A 20648-nucleotide genomic window follows, 5' to 3' on the forward strand; every position below is an offset into this window, starting at 1 on the left:
TGTTTTTGTGCGCCCCAGGTGGTGCTATTGTACACCGGAGTGGAAAGCCATTGTTGAGAATCGGCAGTGGTGGGACCAGCAGTTAGCGTAATGGCTATGTCGCTGGACTGCCACGTAGTCGACTGCAGTTCAAGTCCCGGACCTGGTGGCTTAAACTCAAGCCATGGTGCATGTGCATACGTGCGCAAGATCCCAAGAGGAGAATGGAGGAGAAGAGATTGCGGCATGACCATCCCCCCTGGAGGGTGATCTCTCACTTTCTGTCTCTCTGTCTCTGTCTGTCTGACGAGCGCATGCGCCCTATAGCAAAAACCTCTCAAAAAATAAAAATAAATAAAAAAAGAATCAGCAGTGGTGTACCAAGGGGAGATGCGAAGGAGAGAAACTAGACTTATCCATCTGACAGGAGTAAATTCTGTTCTGATTAAATATAATAGAATCTGAAACCAACAGCTTGAGTATTAATTCCTCTGTTTCTTGTAACCGATATTGCTTTCTCCACCCCACTTCCCCAGCCTCCTTCCTAATGAAATTAATCCTTTGAAATAAGGAAAAGGAAAACCAGGATCCCAGCGGGGACAGCAGGGCGAGTCCTCGGTAGAGAGGTTTGCTGTGAGAGCCTTGCTGTCCCTGCCGTGTGTCCTCAGGTCACTGTCACTGGGGCTCAGGGACTCGTGTGGCACAGGCAGGCCTTTTCTCCAGGGGCCTCTCGAGAATTGGGTTGACCGACGTTTGGAGGTTAGGGCTCAGGCAGCGTTCAGAACTTTCCCGGCCTTATCTGGGGTCTGAGACTGGATCAGGCTGGTTTCTGTCTTTATCTCTTAGTAATTCAGTCTGTCATTAGAGCTGGAAACAGTTGCCAAAGAAGGGAAGATAATTTGAGACTCTGAGAGCATTCTAGAATAATCACGATTTGAGTGTTTCCTGCCTGGCTTTCATGAGAGGTCTGTGAGGGAGGCCTGCCATTGTCCCCCCCTTGATAGATGGGCTAGACTCAGACAGCTACCTCATCCCATCTTTTTCCAGAGCTTTTTATACTTTTGAGAAAGGGCATTGAGGCGTTCCTTTCTCTACTTACATGGCGCAGCTCTAAATATACCAAGCACGATGGGCTCTGGGCCAGCCAGGACCTGTCTGTGTCTTCACTCGCTTTTTCCCTGACTCACCTCCTGGCTTTAAGAAGTGACTGATCCTCTCTGGGCCGTGGTATCCAAGTCCAAAACTTGAAAATGATGATAGTGGTCTTCTAGTATGTTGCCATGGTAAGGAGTCCTGCATGGCAGTAGAAAGTACGTGGTAACGGGGCAGAAAGGGGCGTTCTGAAAGACATGGAAATAATCTCTCTCTCTCTCTCGCTCTTTTTAAGAGCGATTTTTGCTATGGGGCACATGTACTCACCAGAGAGACAGAGAGACAGAAAGTGAGATATCACCCCCCAGGAGGGATGGCCACACTTCAATCCCTTCTCCATCCTCCTCTCGGGATCTTGGGCACACACGCACATGCGCCCAGTTTGAGTTTTAAGTCACCAGGTCCAGGACTCAGACCAAGGTCAACTACGTGAGTCTAACGACACCACCATTATGCCATCTGCTGGTCCCAGTGTGAAATATTCTCTATCTTGATTGGATTGAGTACTACATAGATGCATATACTGACCCAAACTCATCAAGCTGTACACTTAAAATATGCTGGGCTACATGCAGATTATCTCTAAAAAGGACTTAGAAAGCCAGAAAAGGTACATAATGTATTTCGCATGGCAGGTGCCTTACAAAATACAAGACCATTTCTCATAAACTCATTTATTACTATGTAAATTTAGATCCGGAAAAGGTACTTAAGCAAGTATTTCTGGGCCAGCTCTGTGGCCCAGTGGTTGAGGCAGCTGGATCCCACATGGCCAGCTGCATGGTTTGAGTCCAGACTTGGTGAGAAGCACTCTGGACACGTGTACGTGCGTTCCCAAATCCCAGGAGAGGAAAGTGGAGGAAAAGGGCAGTGGGGGCGCCATACCTCATAGAGGATCATTCTTGTCTCCCTCTCACTCTGTCTCTCTCTGCTGAGTGCCTGCACCTTCTGGCAAAAATAAATAAATAAAATAAAACAAACAGCTCTTTCCATTTTTGGGCAAATTTCTCAAAACAACCCCCCCTCCCCAAAAAAGGCACAATTGTAAGCCTTTTTTTTTTTTTTTTAACCCCTTCCAGGCACTAAAAGTTCTTGGAAGCCCTATTCCTGTGAGCAGCTCCTATCTCCTGGACAAAGAGCTTCTCTAGGGAAATGGTTGGCTCTAACTGTCAGTGTAGGGCCTCTGGGGACCGATTTCAAAGGGAAGCTGGGAGGGAGGGGTAATGGCTTCCTCTCGGCCTCTGGCCTCTTGTCTTTTATGTTTGGTATCAGGCTGCGGACACCCCAGGTGAGCTAAGCCTGGGCTTTTGAAAACTTGTCTTTGTAACTTTCTGAAGCTCTTCCACTTGAGGAAGTGGGATAGTTTCTTGAGAAAATACTTTTTTTCCCCCCAGGAGGCCATTTTTTTATTCCATTCCATAGGCCTCACTTTCTCCAGTTCCCCAGTGGGTGGCTTCCAGGCCTCTTGAGAGGGATGGAGGTGGGAGGGTTGGTGAGAGAGTTAGGTAACCTTGACTAAGATCCTCCCGCACCTCTGGAATACCAACATCTGCAGCTGCTTAAGCCCATTACAGAAGACCGCGTGATAATTGGATATAGCCTATGCGTCTCCTCCTATGTACTTTATTTTCTTACTATTTATTTTTAAAAATTTATTTCTTCCATGAGAGAGAAAGACAAGCACCACCACCAAGGTCTTCGTGTCACAACCCATCTCCATCTGAGCCACGGGTACAAGTGTGTGTCCCTGTGTGCTCAGACAAGTCTCAGGCTGTGAACCCAGGGCCTCTCCACGTGGGCCCGGTTTCATTACCGCTGCACCACTGCCTACCCGCCCCCTACTTAGCCATACCTAATGCAATGTAAATGCCGGGTAGAAAGCTGTTACATGCAATCGCTTAGGGAGTAAATGACACGAGAAAAGCCTGCATGGGTTCTATACAGAGGCCGCCACCGCAGTCCTCACTACATGGATGTACAGTTTCCACTGGAGGCTGGTTGAGTCTGGGGGTGGGATACAGAGGGTAGCTGACCCATGGCCTTTGACTGTGGACTGTCACTAAGCCATTACATTTGCAGCTGCAGGTTGTCATTTTTTAGTCCCCTGGTCCGCTTAACTGATATTTGTGTTTTACCCGTTATAAACATAATACATGTTTATTGTTGAAGATCTGGAAAAGAGAACGGTATAAAGAATTTAAAAATAGGCCAGCTCGCGGCGTGGTAGATAAGGCGCTGGATTCCCACATGGCTGGCTGAGGTTCAAGCCCCACATCTGGCAGCTAGAAAATCATGCCAGGCACGTGTACATGCATGCCCAAAACCCCAAGAGGAGAATGGATTGCGGCAGGCCATCCCCCTGTGGGGTGATTTCTCACTTTTCCTCTCTCTGTCTCTCTCCAGTGCTCTATGACTTAAAAAAATAAAATTAAACAGTCTTGTCCCCGGATTAGGAAACAGTTTAAAAAGTTGTGCACTGTCAGTGCCCTCCAGCCAGGAACCACAAGGAGCATCCCCACAGTTGGGCAAGTTGACTTTATTTCCGTTTTGCTTTGAGGGAGAGCTGTGGGGCATCTCAGAGGATTTGGGTGTGTGCTGGGGGTTGGGGGAGGGTTCAGAGAAGTGAGACTTTGCGCTGAGGGCTGCCAGGAAGCAGGACTAACGCTGTAAGCTGTGATTGGGCCCTGGCCGTCCTGCCCTGAAGGCTGGAAGAATGGCTAATTTATCTGATTGATAAAGAAACAGCTGAACCACATTATCCGGGTATCTGTAGTCCATTACTGCATTACTCAAGACTAGGTAATTTGCCAACACAGTTCTGGGGGCTGGAAAGTCCAAAGATACCAGAAAATACCAGAGGGCAGAACATTATTATTATTATCATCATCATTATCATTATTTTGAGAGAGATTTTTGCTATAGGGAGTGTGTGCTCGCCAGAGAGACAGAAAGTGAGAAATCACCCTCCAGAGAGGATGACCATGCCACAATCCCTTCTCCTCTTGGGATCTTGGACATGCATGCACATGCACCCTGTGTGAGTTTTAAAAGTCTCTGGGTCTGGGACTTGAACCACATTGACTATGTGGGAGTTCAGTGATGTAACCATTAAGCCACCTGCAGGTCTTGCTCAAAAGCAGTGTTTTATAATCCTGTGGCCACTGCCTCATTTCGTCTCCTTGTAAACTCCTAGGACCTAATCATGGGGCGCCACCCAATCACTCATCTCTTCCCAAAGCCATGCACACACACAATAATCAGAACAAGTTTGAATCCTCTTAATCCCATTACAATGGCTCGATACATGAATTGGGGGGGTGCATAGTCAAACTAACATCGGCGAGGGTGTTTGGTCATTGTTGTATCCTGGAAAGCGCTTGTGTTTTGTCTGCATTTGGGCAGGATGATGGCGTGGCCTTGTCTGATATTCTGGGGAATGCCATGGACGCCCAGGCCAGCTCCTAGAGCCTGTCTCGGGCTGTGTCCCAGATTCAGGGAAGTCAGCCGGACATCTCGGACATCTCCTCCAGCTCCAGAATTTTACTTATTTACTCTTCCTGGAGCAGGTTACCAGTCTCCCTGCCCGGGCCTGCCTGCATCAGAGACTGTGCCCACCTCCTGGGCGGAGAGGTACATGAGAGCAGGCAGTGCCAGCAGAGTGTCACCGGTTCTTGTTGGGGGCAGCACTAGAATGGGGGTTTTCTCTCTGTGTTTTTTAATGAGCAAGAGAGCATGTACAGGTAGAAAGGGAGGAAAGAGTTCTTTTCTTAGAGTTTTCTTGTTGTTGTTGTTCTAGGGCACGTGCACTCACCAGGGAGACAGACAGAAAGCGAGAAATAACCATCTGGGAGAGGGGGATGGCCACACCGTAATCCCTTCTCCTCCACTCTCTTCTTTGGGCCCACACACACCTGGTGTGAGTTTTAAGTCTCTGGGTCCGGAACTCAAACCAAGGTTGGCCATGTGGGAATCCGGCGACGTGACCATTATGTTGTGCCCCCTGCTGGTTCTGAGAGATGGCGTTTTAGCAGGATTTTGCCATATGGAGATCATCTTGCACAGGTGTGCACCACCACACCCCGCCTGCTAGCCTGGGCTGGGACCGAGCCCTGGCCTTCGTGTGGCCCCAGTTGGTGTGCAGCAGTGGCCTCCTTCGTGTGCTCCCGTGGCTGGGCCCAGGAAGTCTGGTTTCGCAGTAACTGGGTTCTAAGATTCTCTGTGTCTGCTGTTGAGTCTTCAGAAACTCCTCCCACAGGAAGAATTAGGGTGGGAGTTGGGGTCCTACCGGGTTTTCTCAGTATTTGGCTGAAAGGCGGCGCTTCTGTAATAGCTGTTCAGTGGTATGTGGCACTAAAGAAACGAGAGCCCTGGGCAGAAGCTGCTGGGGTGTTCATTTATGGGGTACTGGGCAGGCAGCAAGGCCACGTAACCCAAGGCCTGGTGGCAGACTGGTGCCTACGGAGTCCGCAGGTGAGGTCAGAGTATGAGGAGCCTGGGTGGGTCTGAGGTTTCAGTGCCGCATCTGTGTGGACCAAGCAACACCGGGAGGCCTGACTCAGCCCTGGCGTGTGACCGTGTCTTCTCCACTGGCAGGAAGAGATGTCAGGAGAAAGTGTGGTGAGCTCAGCGGTGCCTGCGGCTGCTACCCGCACCACTTCCTTCAAGGGCACGAGCCCCAGCTCCAAGTACGTGAAGCTGAATGTGGGCGGGGCCCTCTACTACACCACCATGCAGACGCTGACCAAGCAGGACACCATGCTGAAGGCCATGTTCAGTGGGCGCATGGAAGTGCTCACCGACAGCGAAGGTAAACCCCACGCGCGCCTGGCTCCGGGCGTGCTGCCGCACCGTGCCAGGCTCGGGGACAGCTTCGGTGTGGTTCAGAAGACCAGTCTAAAGTGGGCGGTTCACACAGGTGCGGGCTTGCGGTTGTGCTCAGTGTTGTCGCAGTGTGCAGGGAGCCTTGGGAGTGAGCGGAGGGAGACTGGGTCGAGTCTGGGCTGTGGTTCAGGAGAGCTCCAAGGACGTGGCGTTGACGCTGAGACCTGAAGCTGAGGACGAGCCAGCCAGAGGTTCTGACAGTCTTCACTCAGTCGTTGATTTGCTGTGTGATCTTGAGAAAGTCACTTTCCTGCTCTGGGCCTCAGCTTGTCTGTAACACGGAGGCTGGACTAGCTGCGCTGGTGGGTTCCTTGCCAGTGCTCTCTGTGATGATTCTGTGGCTCTGGGCTGAGACTCCAGCCTGGGACAGGCCTGTGTTCTCCGTGGACACTCAGTGTCCTCCAGTGGGATCCTGACAGACACAGACCTAGCTCCCTACTTAGAGTCCGGTGATCCTAGCCAAGTGGCTTAGTCTTTTCTGTCTCATTTTCCTCATCTGATAGGACGGGCATAATGACACCTACCTCTCCGGGCTGCTAGCACGGTAAATCCCAGTATCATCAGTGTATGTATTTATACACAGTATTTTCCCCTCTTGGGAAGCCATATGGAAAAAGGCAGAGAACGGTTTAAAGTGCTCTTGCCATAACTACGTCCTATCCCCTGTAACAGCCGAAGCACCCGGCTGGGTTTACGGCACGGTTCACACGAGGCTTAAAAATATCTCTGTTCTTTGTTCCTTGACCTGACCTGGTCCTGATCCCTGAAGACCAGGCCGGACCACAACCTGGCCTTCTGTTTCTGAGTCGCCCCCCACCCTTTGCAGGGACATTGACCCGTTGGGGAGGGGTGAGTTTGTCACAGGCAAGTGGGGTTGGGAGCCCTTAGCCTGGTGAGCCACCATTCACTCTCCGATCCTGAGGGCCAGAGCTGGGGTTACCCCCTAGTTAGGGTTAGGGCACCCCCGCTGCCTCCTGGAGAAGGCCAGGCTGCAGGCTGGAGGTTCCATTTCCCTGGACTTCCCGGGAACCCAGTTTTCTGGCCCAGCAGCAGTTAAATGAGGTTGGAGCCCAGAGCTGCCATCCATGTCCCACCCCAAAAACACTTAGCTTTTTATGAGTGGGAGGATCCCTTTCACTGTGCCACACCCCAGGGTGAGGTGCCCAGGAGTATTTGTGGAAAGCAAAACAATAGCACCCTAGCTGCAGAAGGAAGCAGCCACTATCTGAGAACCAGGACTGTTGTGGTTTTCTTCCCCCTTACCCAGTCTCTTGTAGGGCTGGGAAAGAGCAGCCACCCCAGTTGCTTGCCCAAAATCCTGAAAGGAGAAGGGAGGAAGAGGAATTGAGGCATGGCCTCCACACCCCCATCCCCGGCCACCTGATTTCTTACTTTCCTTCTCGGCAAGCACATGCACCCTGTGGTTAAAAAAAGAAAAGAAAAAGAAAGAAGAAAAAAGAAAAGAAAGCTAAGTAGAAGCTGCTGCTTCTAGAAGGTTTTCACCTTGATGGCCTAATGCTACTTAGCAAGAGACAGTCCTGAAGCCCCGCCCACCGCAGTTGGAGTTGTCATGGGGATTAAATGAGGACATTAGCAAGCACCTCAGACAGTGGCTGACACTTTGGGAGGACTCAGTAAATGGAGCTGTTAATTAGTGCTTTAGTCCTGCCTGGGGCGAAGGGGTGGCGATGAGAGGGAAGAGAGCACTTCCTCTTGCAAGCACAGCTCCTATGGAAACCAAGACAGTGCAGTCTGGAACGCTTCACTACCTGAAAGTTGCTCCAAAAGATAATGAATGCTCTTTTGTAAAATTCCCAGATACCTTGGGAACTTTCAGACTGTGATTGTAACAAACTCCCCTGTGCCGGCACTCAGTACCCACAGACCCTCGGGGAAGCAGGGCCCCTCTCTGCTGAGTGTCCCTGGACCGGGGAGAGGTCCTGGAAGAATATGCTGGAGCCCTCGTGGCCCCAGGGGCTGTTCTGAGAAGACAGGAGCTGCCATAGTAAGCAGGCCTTTGCCAGACTCCTCCCCAGGTCCAGTTCTTACAGTGGCTCTTGCTAGAACTTTCCCCTAGCCCTTGTAGACATCGACGTCCCTTTGTCCTGATTCCTGCTAAGAATTCCACTTGGCACCAGCCTGTGCCTGTCTGTCGTCTTTGATTCCTCTCCGTTGCTCGGTACAGTACTTCCCTCCCCGCATGGCTTCTGAGCTCTCGCTGATGTTTGTGGAATTAGGGGTCAGACATAGGAAGAGACTCATGAACTCACGACCCTATCAGCACGCTCTCCCCGAAGCCCAGACGCCAGTGCAGCCTGAGGGAGCTCTTCACTGGCCAAAGGTTTCCCTGAGCTCTCTGGGTCTTCTGCCTTAAATGATGATGCTCTTTTATAAAATTTTGAGGTACCTTGAGAGGTTTTAAATTGTGAATATAGGGCCAGCCTGTGGCCTGGTGATTTAGGCAGCTGGATCCCACATGGCTGACGGCATAGTTTGAGTCCCAGACCTGGCTTGAGAAACACACCAGGCACGTATGCATGTGTGTCCAAAGTCCTGACAGGAGGGAGAGATGGAGAAGGGATTGCAGTGTGACCATACCTGTGGGGGTGGGGGTGCCTTCTCACTTTCTCTGGCTTTTCACCTCCCTCTGGCAAGCTTATGTGCCCTCTGGCAAATTTTCTTAAAATTCACTGTGAATTTAACAAATTCCCTGTACCATCACTCAGGCCAAACAAGCATGATCCATCCCATGGGGCCTGATTTTTGTTTGTTTGTTTTTTGTTTGTTTTGTTTTGTTTTTATCTCTTTGCCTCTTTCACTTCCAGAGATTAACCCCTAGCCCAACTTAGGATAGCAAAGAATGGTCAGTGAAGGCTCCCTGGAGGAGGTGGGGAGGGAAGGGAGAGGTCTGACATTCCTGGAGAAAGGAAGTAGCTGGCATGCTTGCCAGGCTGGAAGGAAATGAGCCTAGTGACCTGTCCCCTGACCCCAGCATAGCCTTCTTCCCTACTTCCCTGAAAACCACACAGACTGCCTCCCGGGCCAGGACTTGCTGTCTGGGGACACTGGTGCTACTCTCTTGCCCAGTAACGACAACAAGATGTGCGAAGCCTCGTAGTCAAAGACCTGTGGCAGGTATCGAGTGCTACCAGTGCATCCGGCATGGTGTGCATGCTCTCTGTGCGCTTGCTCATCTCTTTTTTCTTTCTTTTCTTTTCTTTTTTTTTTTTTTTTTTAAGATTTTTGACTGGTGGGCAGCAGGTGGTATGATGGTTAAGGTGCTGAACTCCCACATAGCTGACTGTGGTTCAAGTCTCAGACCTGGCGGCTTGCTTTCTCACTTTCTCTGTCTCTGTCAAGCACATGTGTCATATAGCAAATTAAAATAATAATAAATAAATAATTTAAAAAAATTTTTTGGTGGGGAAGAGGTTTTTGCCTTAGGCACATGTACTCACCAGAGAGAGAGAGAGAGAGACAGAGCAGTGAGAGGAAAAGTGAGAGATCACCCCCCAGGAGGATGGCCACACCATAATCCCTTCACCTCCATTCTCTTTCCGGTATCTTGGGTACCACACACACGTGCCTGCCATGATTTTCAAGCCACTGAGTCTGGGACTCGAACTGCCATGTAGGAGTCCGGTGACATAACCGCTATGCCATCTACTGGCTTCAAAAATTTTGTTGGTTTTTCTAAATTCTAGGGCATGTATGCTCACCAGGGAGAGAAAGAAAAAGAGAAGGTAAGAGAGCACCCTCCACCCCATCGGGATGATGGCCACACTGCAGTCCCTTCTCCATTCACTTCTCGGGATTTTTGCATGTACACACATGCACCTGGTGTGTTTTTCAAGCCGCTGGGTCCAAGACTTGAACCACACAGTCAGCTATGTGGGGTTTAGCCAGTTTAACCACTGCTTGGCCGAATAATTTTTGCTTTTATTTGTGGCAGAGAGCTTATGTACATGCGTGGATAAAGGGAGAGAGAGAAGCATCCTCCAGAGGTCTTATTACACCTTGATCTCCTGTCCCAGCCCCCAGCTCATCAAGGTCTTGAGTGGCATAGATGTGTTTCAGCCTGACCAACCTGGGGATTCAAACCTGCGGTCAGCCACGTGACCTCCAGCACTGTAGTGCACTCTGCTACCAGCTGCTAGGCCACCGTATCTTTTTTTTTTGCGGGGAGAGAGGGTTTTGCTATAGGGCGCGTGCGCTCGCCAGACAGACAGCGAGAGACAGACAGAAAGCAAGAAATCATCCCCCCGGGGGGATGGCCATGCCACAATCCCTTCTCCATTCTCCTCTTGGGATCTTGGGCACTCACGCACACGCGCCCGGTGTGAGTTAAGCTGCCAGGTCCAGGACTCGAACCGCGGTCGACCAGGTGGGAGTCTAGCGACATAGCCATTATGCTAACTGCTGGTCTCAGGCCACCATATCTTTCTACTGACTCCGTGAGATACCGTTTTTAGAAGAGGTCTCTGCTGAACAGAGAGGTTAGGTGAAGTACTACTGACATCCAGCAAGTAAGTGGCAGAGCCGGACTTTTATTTTTTGAGAGGTTTTTGCTATAGGGCACATGCGCTCGCCAGACAGACAGAGAGAGAGAGAGATAGAGAGAGAGACAGACAGACAGAAAGTGAGAAATCACCCACCAGGGGGGATGGCCACACCGCAATCCCTTCTCCTCCATTCTCTTCTTGGGATCTTGGGCATGCATGCACACGCGCCCGGCATGAGTTTTAAGCTACCAGGTCCAGGATGCAAACCGCAGTTGACTACGTGGGAGTCCAGCGACATAGCCATTACGCTAACTGCTGGTCCCAGCTGGACTTCTAACACAGGCCTGCGGTCTTTACGACTGTGCTGGGCAGGACATCCTGCCCAGAGCCTCCCGCCTGTCCTGCCAGTTCTGCTCTCTAGCCTGGTCGGCTGGGGCCTCAGATTCTAGCTGCCTCGACTTGGACAGCCTTGCTAAGAACCCGTGTGCCCCTTGACCGCCGGAATGACACCCACCGCACCACCAGGGATGACACCCACAGCAAGGAGGTGCTTGTCCACTTGCTTTTCTGCTTGCGAGGTGTTTGAGCTGGCTGCTTCAAAGGGATAGATTCCTGCTTTGAAAGCAACCAAAATATTTTAAAGTCAAAACGCTAATTGAAACCTCATGGAGAATGTGCCCGACTCCTTTGCCCTTATTTGTGCAAAGTATGATTCCTTCACCACAAGCATTTCCTGACGGCATTCTTGAGCTGGAGCCCAGTGTCACGGTCTGCTCTTGGTTTATGGAAACTCTGGGCTGTCACTTGGATAATTGATTTCAGGGTCCCTCGCTGTTCTGAGCAGCTGAGTTGTCCACGCGTCAGAGGCAGAATGGGGGCGTTTTCTTCCCTGAGCAGCCGGCTGTGATTTCTCCAAAAGCCTGAGATTCGACTTCTTACATCCATGAAAATTTTCCTGCAAGTTCTGTCCTTGTTCTTTGTCATCTAGTCCTGCTTTCCTCACTTTGAGAATGTCACTGAACCTCTCTGGGACTTTTTTTTTTTTTTTAAGTTTTTGCCACGGGGCATGTACATTCACTGGAGAGAGGCAGAGAGGGACTGTGAGAGCGGAAGTGAGAAATCACACCCCGGGGGGATGGCCACACATAGCAGTCCCTTCTCCATTCTCCTGTCAGGGTTTTGGGCATGTACACACATGTGCCCGGTGTAATTCCCAAGCTTCTGGTCAGGGACTCGAACTGTTGTCAGCCATGTAAGAATCCAGTGCCTTAACCACTACATCACCTGCTGGCCCCTGGGACTTTGTTTTTAATCTGTGGAAAATGCAGCAGAATCAACCTTCCTCTGAAAGAAATGTTGGGGACCGGTGGATGGTACAAAGGTTAAGGCAGCTGGATCCCACATGGCCGACTGTGTGGTTTGAGTCCCATACCTGGTGGCTTAAAAAACACTCTGTGCACATGTGCGTGCATGTCCAGAATTTTGAGAGAAGAATGGAGGAGAAGGAATTGCGAAGGCTGGGGGCAATTTCTCATATACCCCATCCTACCTCCATCTCTGGTGAGTGCATTACCCTATAACAAAATTTAAAAAAAAATCCGTTGGTAGGATAATACAGTATGTCTACACCATGTCAGCTTGGTCTAGGGTGACATAGGCTACAAGCTGGTTGGGTGCAGCTGTGTTCCATTTGACCTGTGGAGGGTCAATGAGACTTTTGTTTTATTTTGGAAGTCAGTTTACCATCCTTTAAAGTCAGGCCTAGCCCCTGTGTCACAGCTGGTAGCTACCAGATTGTGGAACTGGAAACCTCGTGCTGACTGTGGTTCGGGTTCCTAATCTGTCAGCCTGAAAATGTGCCAGGCGCACACACATGTGTCCAGGATCCTGGAGAACGGGGACTGCAGTGTGATCAAGCCCCATTGAGGGTGTTCCTTGTCTCTCTCTCTCTCTTAGGCATGTAGGGTCTCTATCCTGAATAGTAATAATAAAGATAATAATTATACAACAGGAATTCACAGAAAAATATTTTTTTTGCCACCGCTTGGAACATCTAAGCTCACATAGCCCTGGACCCACATTCGTGCCTGGCCACTTGAGGCTGGAGTAGGAAGAGGGCAGGCCCCGCAGGGGGCGGGTTACATGGTCTTCTCAGCCATGGCCATAGACCTGGCCATCTGTGCTCATTTATGCTACCTGCTGGCCCCGTACGCATCTCAGTTCTGTAAGCCTTTTTTTTTTTTTTTTAAAGAGATTTTTGCTATAGGGCATGTGTGCTCACCAGAGAAACAGAGACAGAGAGACAGAAAGCAAGAAATCACCCCCCGGAGGGGGGGGATGGCCATGTTACATTCCCTTCTCTTCCATTCTCTCAGCATCTTGGGCACACACGCACACACACCCAGCATGAGTTTTAAGCCTCTGTGTCCAGGACTTGAACCACGATCAACTACATGGGAATTCAGCAACGTAACCATTATGCTATCTGCTATCTGCTGGTCCCCTATAAGCTATTAAGTCCGTATTTTGTCATCTCAAATGTAGAAAGAAGCAGGTGGGATAACATCTGGAAGTCACTGTCAAAGTGATGTAATTTACCCCTTCCCCAAACAGGGGTTTGACTCCAATGCGCAATGCACGCTGGCCTGTGTTTGCCCTTGATTGGGCTGGTTCTTCGCGCTGCACTCGGAAACCAGAGTGACCCGGGTAAGAAGTGGAAGGCTCTGGAGGGTGGAGAGCAGCCCTCCAACAAAAGGCTCAGGACCTTTAGGCTGACTAGTTTCAGGAGGGGACCATGGAAATGGCCTCGTTATCAAACTCTCCTGGCGTTTGTTGCAAAGAATACCAAATTGGGCACGAGTGCACAGGAGGGCACTGGCCAGGGCTGGGTTTGCAGGCAAGGGGTAGAGGGATGTGGGGGGCATCTGTAACTCTCGCATATGCCAAAGGCATTGGCTGCTGTGGACTTCTTTTGGCCTCTGCCAGTGACCAGGGCCAGGGTCTGAGGGGGACATGGGCAGGGCTCCGTGGCGTTTGGAGTAGAAATATTGACCACTTCTCCCAAACTGGGGGCAAAGGGAAAGGAAAGTGGGGCCACAAAAGTAAAAGATAAAATCGCCAGCACACACGCACACACACCCAGCATGAGTTTTAAGCCTCTGTGTCCAGGACTTGAACCACGATCAACTACATGGGAATTCAGCAACGTAACCATTATGCTATCTGCTATCTGCTGGTCCCCTATAAGCTATTAAGTCCGTATTTTGTCATCTCAAATGTAGAAAGAAGCAGGTGGGATAACATCTGGAAGTCACTGTCAAAGTGATGTAATTTACCCCTTCCCCAAACAGGGGTTTGACTCCAATGCGCAATGCACGCTGGCCTGTGTTTGCCCTTGATTGGGCTGGTTCTTCGCGCTGCACTCGGAAACCAGAGTGACCCGGGTAAGAAGTGGAAGGCTCTGGAGGGTGGAGAGCAGCCCTCCAACAAAAGGCTCAGGACCTTTAGGCTGACTAGTTTCAGGAGGGGACCATGGAAATGGCCTCGTTATCAAACTCTCCTGGCGTTTGTTGCAAAGAATACCAAATTGGGCACGAGTGCACAGGAGGGCACTGGCCAGGGCTGGGTTTGCAGGCAAGGGGTAGAGGGATGTGGGGGGCATCTGTAACTCTCGCATATGCCAAAGGCATTGGCTGCTGTGGACTTCTTTTGGCCTCTGCCAGTGACCAGGGCCAGGGTCTGAGGGGGACATGGGCAGGGCTCCGTGGCGTTTGGAGTAGAAATATTGACCACTTCTCCCAAACTGGGGGCAAAGGGAAAGGAAAGTGGGGCCACAAAAGTAAAAGATAAAATCGCCAATTCCCATCTCAGCTTCCCGAGTGCGTCATGCGTTACGTCTTCTCACCTGTAAGGTGGGCAGGAGACCTGGCGAAGCCTGAGCCCCGAGGCTGCCCTGCTGGTTGGGAAGCTGGGGCCTCACCACTGAGTCTGGCTTCTTTTTAGTGCTTCACGTTTTCTGTAGAGACTGCCGGTCTTTGCTCTACTCCTCCCTCCTTTTCGGTACCTTCTTTTCTTCCCCTGCCCAATCCTGTCTCCTGCTCCGAATGCCACTTCCAGGGACACTTGCACCTCAGTAGAGGAGTTTTGAAAATCCTTAGGATCTCAAATGGCGGGATCTCAGCCAATGAGAAGGGAGAAGGGACACTGAGAGGCAGAGGGAGTGGGCTTCCTGGCGCCCTCCCCAAGGATTTCTGCTGTGCCTGAACTGGGTTGGCGGTGGGACCTTTTCTCGTACCCAGTAAAGTGCACTCCATCTCCCCGTGCTGGCTGAGCCCAGGGCCGGTGTGTCCCGTTCACCATCTCACCTTCAGTTGCCGTCGCTTGTACTACGTGTTCACTGCAGGAAGCTGTGGGGTAGGGCTTCCTGTGGCGATGCTGTGTGTTTGGGGTCGTCCTCGGGAGCCAGAGGTCGCATTCTGCTGGGCTAAGGCGTGTGTTTCCTGAGAAACAGCCTTGTTATTTGAGTCTGAACAAAAGCGAACAAAGCGTAGTAGAAAAGGGAAGTGGGCATTTTTTACCCCAGAGGGCTTTCCCCTGTGGCTGGGATGTGATCCTGTGGACCTGTTTTGTCCAGGTGTGATGCACTAGGCCCTCCTGGGATGTGGTTGCCTAAGAGAGATTTGAGGGTATCTTAGAGACACGCTTTCAGGCCTCAGGGTGTCCAGCAGAGCCTGAGATCTTAGCAGTCTGGGGAAGTCTGTCCTACCAGGAGGACCCAGAAGCTCTGGCAGTGCTGCCTGGGCAAGGCCTAGTCAGTCCTTTGCTGCAGACAGGTGGTCCGGCCTCTCTGGGAGCTGGAGGGGGCCGAGAGACTCCCAGCACTTTCGCAGGGTCCCCCGCTAGAGGAGTGCCCACATAACCAGCCCCTTCCTCCTTTCACCGCAGGCTGGATCCTCATTGACCGGTGCGGGAAGCACTTTGGTACGATCCTTAACTACCTTCGAGACGGGGCAGTCCCCTTGCCTGAGAGCCGCCGGGAGATCGAGGAGCTGCTGGCAGAAGCCAAGTACTACCTGGTCCAGGGCCTGGTGGAAGAGTGCCAGGCGGCCCTGCAAGTAGGCATCACCTTTTCTTTCCATATGGGCAGGGAGGCACCCAACCCACCGGCCTTCCTCATCTTCCCTTTCTGCAAAAGGGGGCAGTTGCTATGTCGCTGAGGTGTGGGTTACTGGGCTAACCTGGAGCCTCTCCCCTAGGTCAGAGCGCCCTGAGAGGTTTCCAGGTCATGCTCAAGTCCCTGATCGCTCTCCAACGTACTGCGGTCCCTCCAGTGTCAGGGCCTCCTGTGCACGTGAACCGCCAGGTGTCAAACTTGACTTTCTACTGGACCCATCTCAGGACTTCTTCCCCATGAGTCTTGTCGGAGCGCAGCGTCGTCTCCACAGACAGCCCTCCTTAGCCGCATTGGGGCTCTCTTTCTCCTCCAGTTTATTCAGCGCCTCCTCTGTACTGGCCACGCTGGTCCTTACAGATGTCTTTGCTCCACTTTTGCATCCTACTTTCTCAGACGTTCCTTTTGTTCTTGTCTGTTTTATCTACCCATTTTTTCGTTTCTACCATCGCATTTCTGATTCCAGGAGCCTTTCGTCTGAATGCCCTATGGCCCAGAGCACGCTATCTTACTTCCGAGGGGGCCGTCTCTGCGCCTGTCTGATGATACCTGTGAAAGCTTTCTTTCTGCTCCCTTCGCTGTCTGGTTCCTTCCCTTTTTCTCGGTTTGGCTTAGGTCTCGTGTTGGTGAGGCCTTCCACTTGCAACCTCATGACCCCTGACTGTCTCCTGAGAAAGTAGGGCTCTGAAAAGCTGAGTGTGTGACTGGCCCTTGGTGTCCGGGGCTCTGTTGTCAGGTGGTGAGGCTGACTTTCCCACTTGGGGTCTGCTGTAAGTGTTTTTGGGGGCAAATCATTTCCTGTAGAGAAAGCCCCGCTCTCCTGCTGGGTGGGCATAAGCCTGGCTGCCTTCTGAGGTCATGCAGGGGGGCGCCCTTCCGTGTGTAGACCCCACTTCCCTCCATTTCAGGGTAGCAGCTCAGCCCCTTCTTGTGCAAGCCACCCAGAAAAGTGAGCCATTCTTCTGCCACGGCGGGGGCGGGCACGACTCTGCAGGTCTGACCCGTGTTCTGTCGACAGGCGAGCCTTCCTCGGCTCTTGCCACGCGCCCACTGTCAGAGCTGAATGCTGAGGGATCTGCGGGATCCCTTCCTGTCTGCCGACTTCGGGCTCAGCTTTCTCACCAGTTTGGTTATCACGTATCCGTGATCTGCTTTCCAGCCCGAATGTCGGGCATCTTTTGTCTGGTGACTTCAGTTCTCTCATTCTTTTTCTGGGCTTTTACCTTTTATTCCCTCCCAGGCACAGCAGGGTGGTGGCAGCCTTTAAATCATATTTCAGCTGCCACAGGGTTTATTTTTCCATCTTCCTCTCAAGAGGATAGAATGCACGCGCGTCCTCCTGGTGTGCTTTACAAGCTGCCAGGTTTGGGACTCGGAACTGCACAGTCAGCCATGTGGAATCCAGCCTTCTTGACCACTGTGTCACTGGCTGGCAGTGACGACAGTTTACTTTTGAGCGACCTCCTGAGCGGTGGAGCTTGTCGCCCGGGTCAGTATTTACCGAGCACTCTGGTGTGTGAGGCTTACGGGAACGCTCATCGCCTAGCCCTCCGCCTCCCAATTCATCGGTGGTGAGAACCCTCCTCTCAGCCTGACCACCTCGTCCCCCCGCCGGGGCCCGTCTTTTCCCGGCAGACCAGTTTCAGAAAACTCAGTGCAGGGCAGGCCTTCTAGGCTGAAAGCATGTTTTGTTCCAGCAGAACAAAGATACTTATGAACCCTTCTGCAAGGTTCCCGTCATCACCTCCTCCAAGGAAGAACAAAAACTTATAGCGACTTCTAATAAGGTACGTCAGAGGCACCCCGTGGGATTTCTCTTGCTGTTAGCGATGATGCAAGTTCTCCTGGATGAGTTTCGAAGTGATGTGTGCATGGCCAAGCAAGACCTGCTAAGGGGTTAAGAATGGGGAGCAACAGCTCCTCTCTTGTCCCCCTGCTACTGGGTCATGCAGTCTCTCCCAGCTAGCCACAAGCCATGAGGTCTCTTCTGGCCTCATGGCAGGGCCCCAGCCTAGGGACGCTGGTGGTTTGTTGTGTCTCCATGCCAAATAACCCTCTTCTTTCTTCTTTGAAACACTGCAGCCGGCCGTGAAGTTGTTGTACAACAGAAGTAACAACAAGTACTCATACACCAGGTAAGGCGGCAGCCAGAACAGTCACCGCGTGTGCTGGGGAGATGTCCCCTCCCGCCGGCCAGGCCCGGCTCCTCTTGTCCCCTGCAGGACCGGACAGTGGGTGAGCCCTCTGCATCACTAGAACTCTCAAGGCAGATGGGTCGTTAGAGCTTTGAGATCTAATTCACATAGATCACCACAGTCACAGTCTAACTGCACGTCAGTGGTTGCTAGCAGAGTTGTGCAACCATCAACACTAATTATTGAGCGTTTTTATCACCCAGAAAGAAACGCTCTGCCAGTTAACAGCCACTCCCCAGTTCTCCCAGCCAGGCCTCCTGGCCCAAGCCCTAGGCCACCATAATCGACTTCCTGTCTATAGATTTGACTGTTTTAGGCATTTCGTGTGATTGAAATTATATAATGTTACCTTTTCTGTGGGATTTCTCCATTTAGCATAATTGATTTATATTATAGCACAAATCAATATGGCATTGGGACCAGCATTGATGGCGTGATGGCTATATCACTGGACTCCCATGTAGTCGACCGTGGTTCAAGTCCCGGACCCGGTAGCTTAAACTCACGCTGGGCGCATGTGCATGCATGCCCAAGATCCTGAGAGGAGAATGGAGAAGAAGGGATTATGGCATGGCCATCTCCCCGGGTGGTGATTTTAACTTTCTCTTTGTCTTTTTGGCAAGCGTACACACCCTATAGCAAAACCTCACCCCCCAAAAAAAAAAAAAAAAGAAAGAAAAAAATCAATATGGCATTGATTTTATAATAATATTTCATTGTATGGATATACCACATCGTGTTTCTCCCCATCGTTTGGACAATGGAGTTTTTTCCACTTTTTGGTCTGCTGTGAACATTCACGTGTGAGTGTAGATGCGCTCATGTTTCCATTTCTCTAGGGGAGGTGCCTAGAAGTGGAATTGCTGGGTCATGTGGTGGCTCTGTGTTGAATCATTTGAAAGACTGCTAGACTGTTTCCCAGAGTACTGTACTTCTTACATTCTTACCAGCAATAAATTCTGACCTGTGGAATGCCTTTTGGCTCTTGGGAACAGCAGCTCCAGATCAGGAACTTCTGGGATAGGGTGGCAGGGGGGAAGGGGAATGAGGTGACTCAAAACCCGCAGACTGGCCCAGGATGGAAAGTCTGCTTGGGCCGAGCTGCTGCTCTGTGGCTCGGTGGGACGCTCTCCTGCACCGGGTGCCTGTGTCTAGAACCCCTAGGCCCTGCCTTCCCAGCAGCACCTCTTTAAGGCTCTCGTGGATCAGGCGCTTGAGCGTGCTGATTAGGGGAATGCATTTAGGGGCCGGAGCTGGCTTTCGAGGCCTGGCTCTGCCATTTAGAAGTATGAGGCCTTGGGTCTTTGGCCCTCAGTTTGTTTCTTTGAGCAGTTGGGACGGTGGTGCCTTCCTCGTGGGATTATTGCGAGGTTAAAGTGAGATGGTGGAGAAAACGGACCCGGGGGGTCCAGTGGGCAGAAGTGCTCAACACACAGTGGCCGCGGTTGCCAGCTTGTGGTCACCTTATCAAATGCTCTTTTGCAGCAATTCCGACGACAACATGTTGAAAAACATAGAACTGTTTGATAAGCTGTCTCTGCGCTTTAATGGAAGGGTCCTCTTCATAAAGGATGTCATTGGGGACGAAATCTGCTGCTGGTCCTTTTACGGTCAGGGCCGCAAGATTGCCGAGGTCTGCTGTACGTCCATCGTCTATGCCACTGAGAAGAAGCAGACCAAGGTAAGGGTCGGAGAGGACAGTGCCAAAACCCCCATACCGGTACAGTCTCTCTCCACTCCAACGAATGCACTCCATGGGGCCAGCAGATTGGGCAGTGGTCACGTTGCTGCACTCCCACATGGCTGACCGCGGTTCAAATCCCAGACCTGGGGGTCTGAAACTCACACTGGGCACGTGTGCATGCATGCCCAAAATCCCAAGAGGAGAGTGGAGGAGATGGAATTGCAGCTTTCTCTCTGTCTCTCCGTTGAGCACACGCATCCTATAGCAAAAATCTCTCCCTCCCAGCAAAAAATATACACTTATGGGGGAAAGGATTCTCAAGTGCTCTCCTTGACACCTGGCTACTTGTCAAAATAATCCTTATCCTTTGGGCCCTGGAAAGATCTACCGGTAGGTCTTGGAGAAGCAGCGTGGATTTTCCTCTGATGATCAGCAGGTAGAAACAGCCACAGTATACCCAAGTTCCTTTGCCATGAATATGGGTTCAGAGTCCTCCTTACACCGTGTGTGCCGCTCTGCCAGCATCCTCTCCTGATGTCCGTGATCTCTGTGACACTGGTTGTTCCTCTCCCACCTCCATGCGACCACTTTCCTCTCCTGAGTGGCCTGTCCAGTCTTGCTCATCAGAGAAACCGTGCTGCCTTCGAGATCCTGACCTTGGCATTGAGTCGCGCCTCGCTACGCCCTTGCCGCCTGTCTCCCTTTACCCACTGAGAGGCCCTCCCAGGGCCTGCAGCATTCCTTACCTCCCTGCCGCCTTGGCTTCTTTCCGAGCACGCTTGGCACCCTGACTGAACCAGCCTCTGGGGATTCTCTTTTTTCCTTTTATGAGAGGGGTAGAGAGGAGGAATGGGAGAGAAACAGAGGTAGGCATTTTTTTTTTTTTTTGGAGAGTTTTTTGCTATAGGGTGTGTGCGCTCACCTGCCAGACAGAGAGAGACAGAGTGAGAAATCATCCCCCAGGGGGGATGGCCACGCCGCAATCCCTTCTCCATTCTCCATTCTCCTCTCGGGATCTTGGGCATGCACGCACATGCGCCCAGCGTGAGTTTAAGCCACCGGGTCCGGGACTCAAACCGTGGTCG

The 20648-nt window shown here is 51.5% G+C and overlaps 1 protein-coding gene across 3 annotated transcripts in view; it reads left to right on the forward strand.

Moving 5' to 3' along the window:
* Window positions 1–20648, forward strand: part of KCTD10 (potassium channel tetramerization domain containing 10) — a 38826-nt gene that overhangs the window by 9405 nt on the left and 8773 nt on the right. For 2 of the 3 annotated variants that reach the window (XM_014585283.2, XM_006171221.2), the window contains exons 2-6: window positions 5725–5938; window positions 15459–15628; window positions 17382–17471; window positions 17767–17819; window positions 19365–19560. In XM_014585283.2, the coding sequence (XP_014440769.1) occupies window positions 5725–5938; window positions 15459–15628; window positions 17382–17471; window positions 17767–17819; window positions 19365–19560 (723 nt within the window). The remainder of the gene's footprint in view (window positions 1–5724; window positions 5939–15458; window positions 15629–17381; window positions 17472–17766; window positions 17820–19364; window positions 19561–20648) is intronic. The other variant, XM_006171220.3, reaches the window with a different exon arrangement.

Source organism: Tupaia chinensis, unplaced genomic scaffold (genome assembly GCF_000334495.1).
Source record: "Tupaia chinensis unplaced genomic scaffold, TupChi_1.0 Scaffold149491_1, whole genome shotgun sequence".
NCBI classification, from domain to species: domain Eukaryota; kingdom Metazoa; phylum Chordata; class Mammalia; order Scandentia; family Tupaiidae; genus Tupaia; species Tupaia belangeri.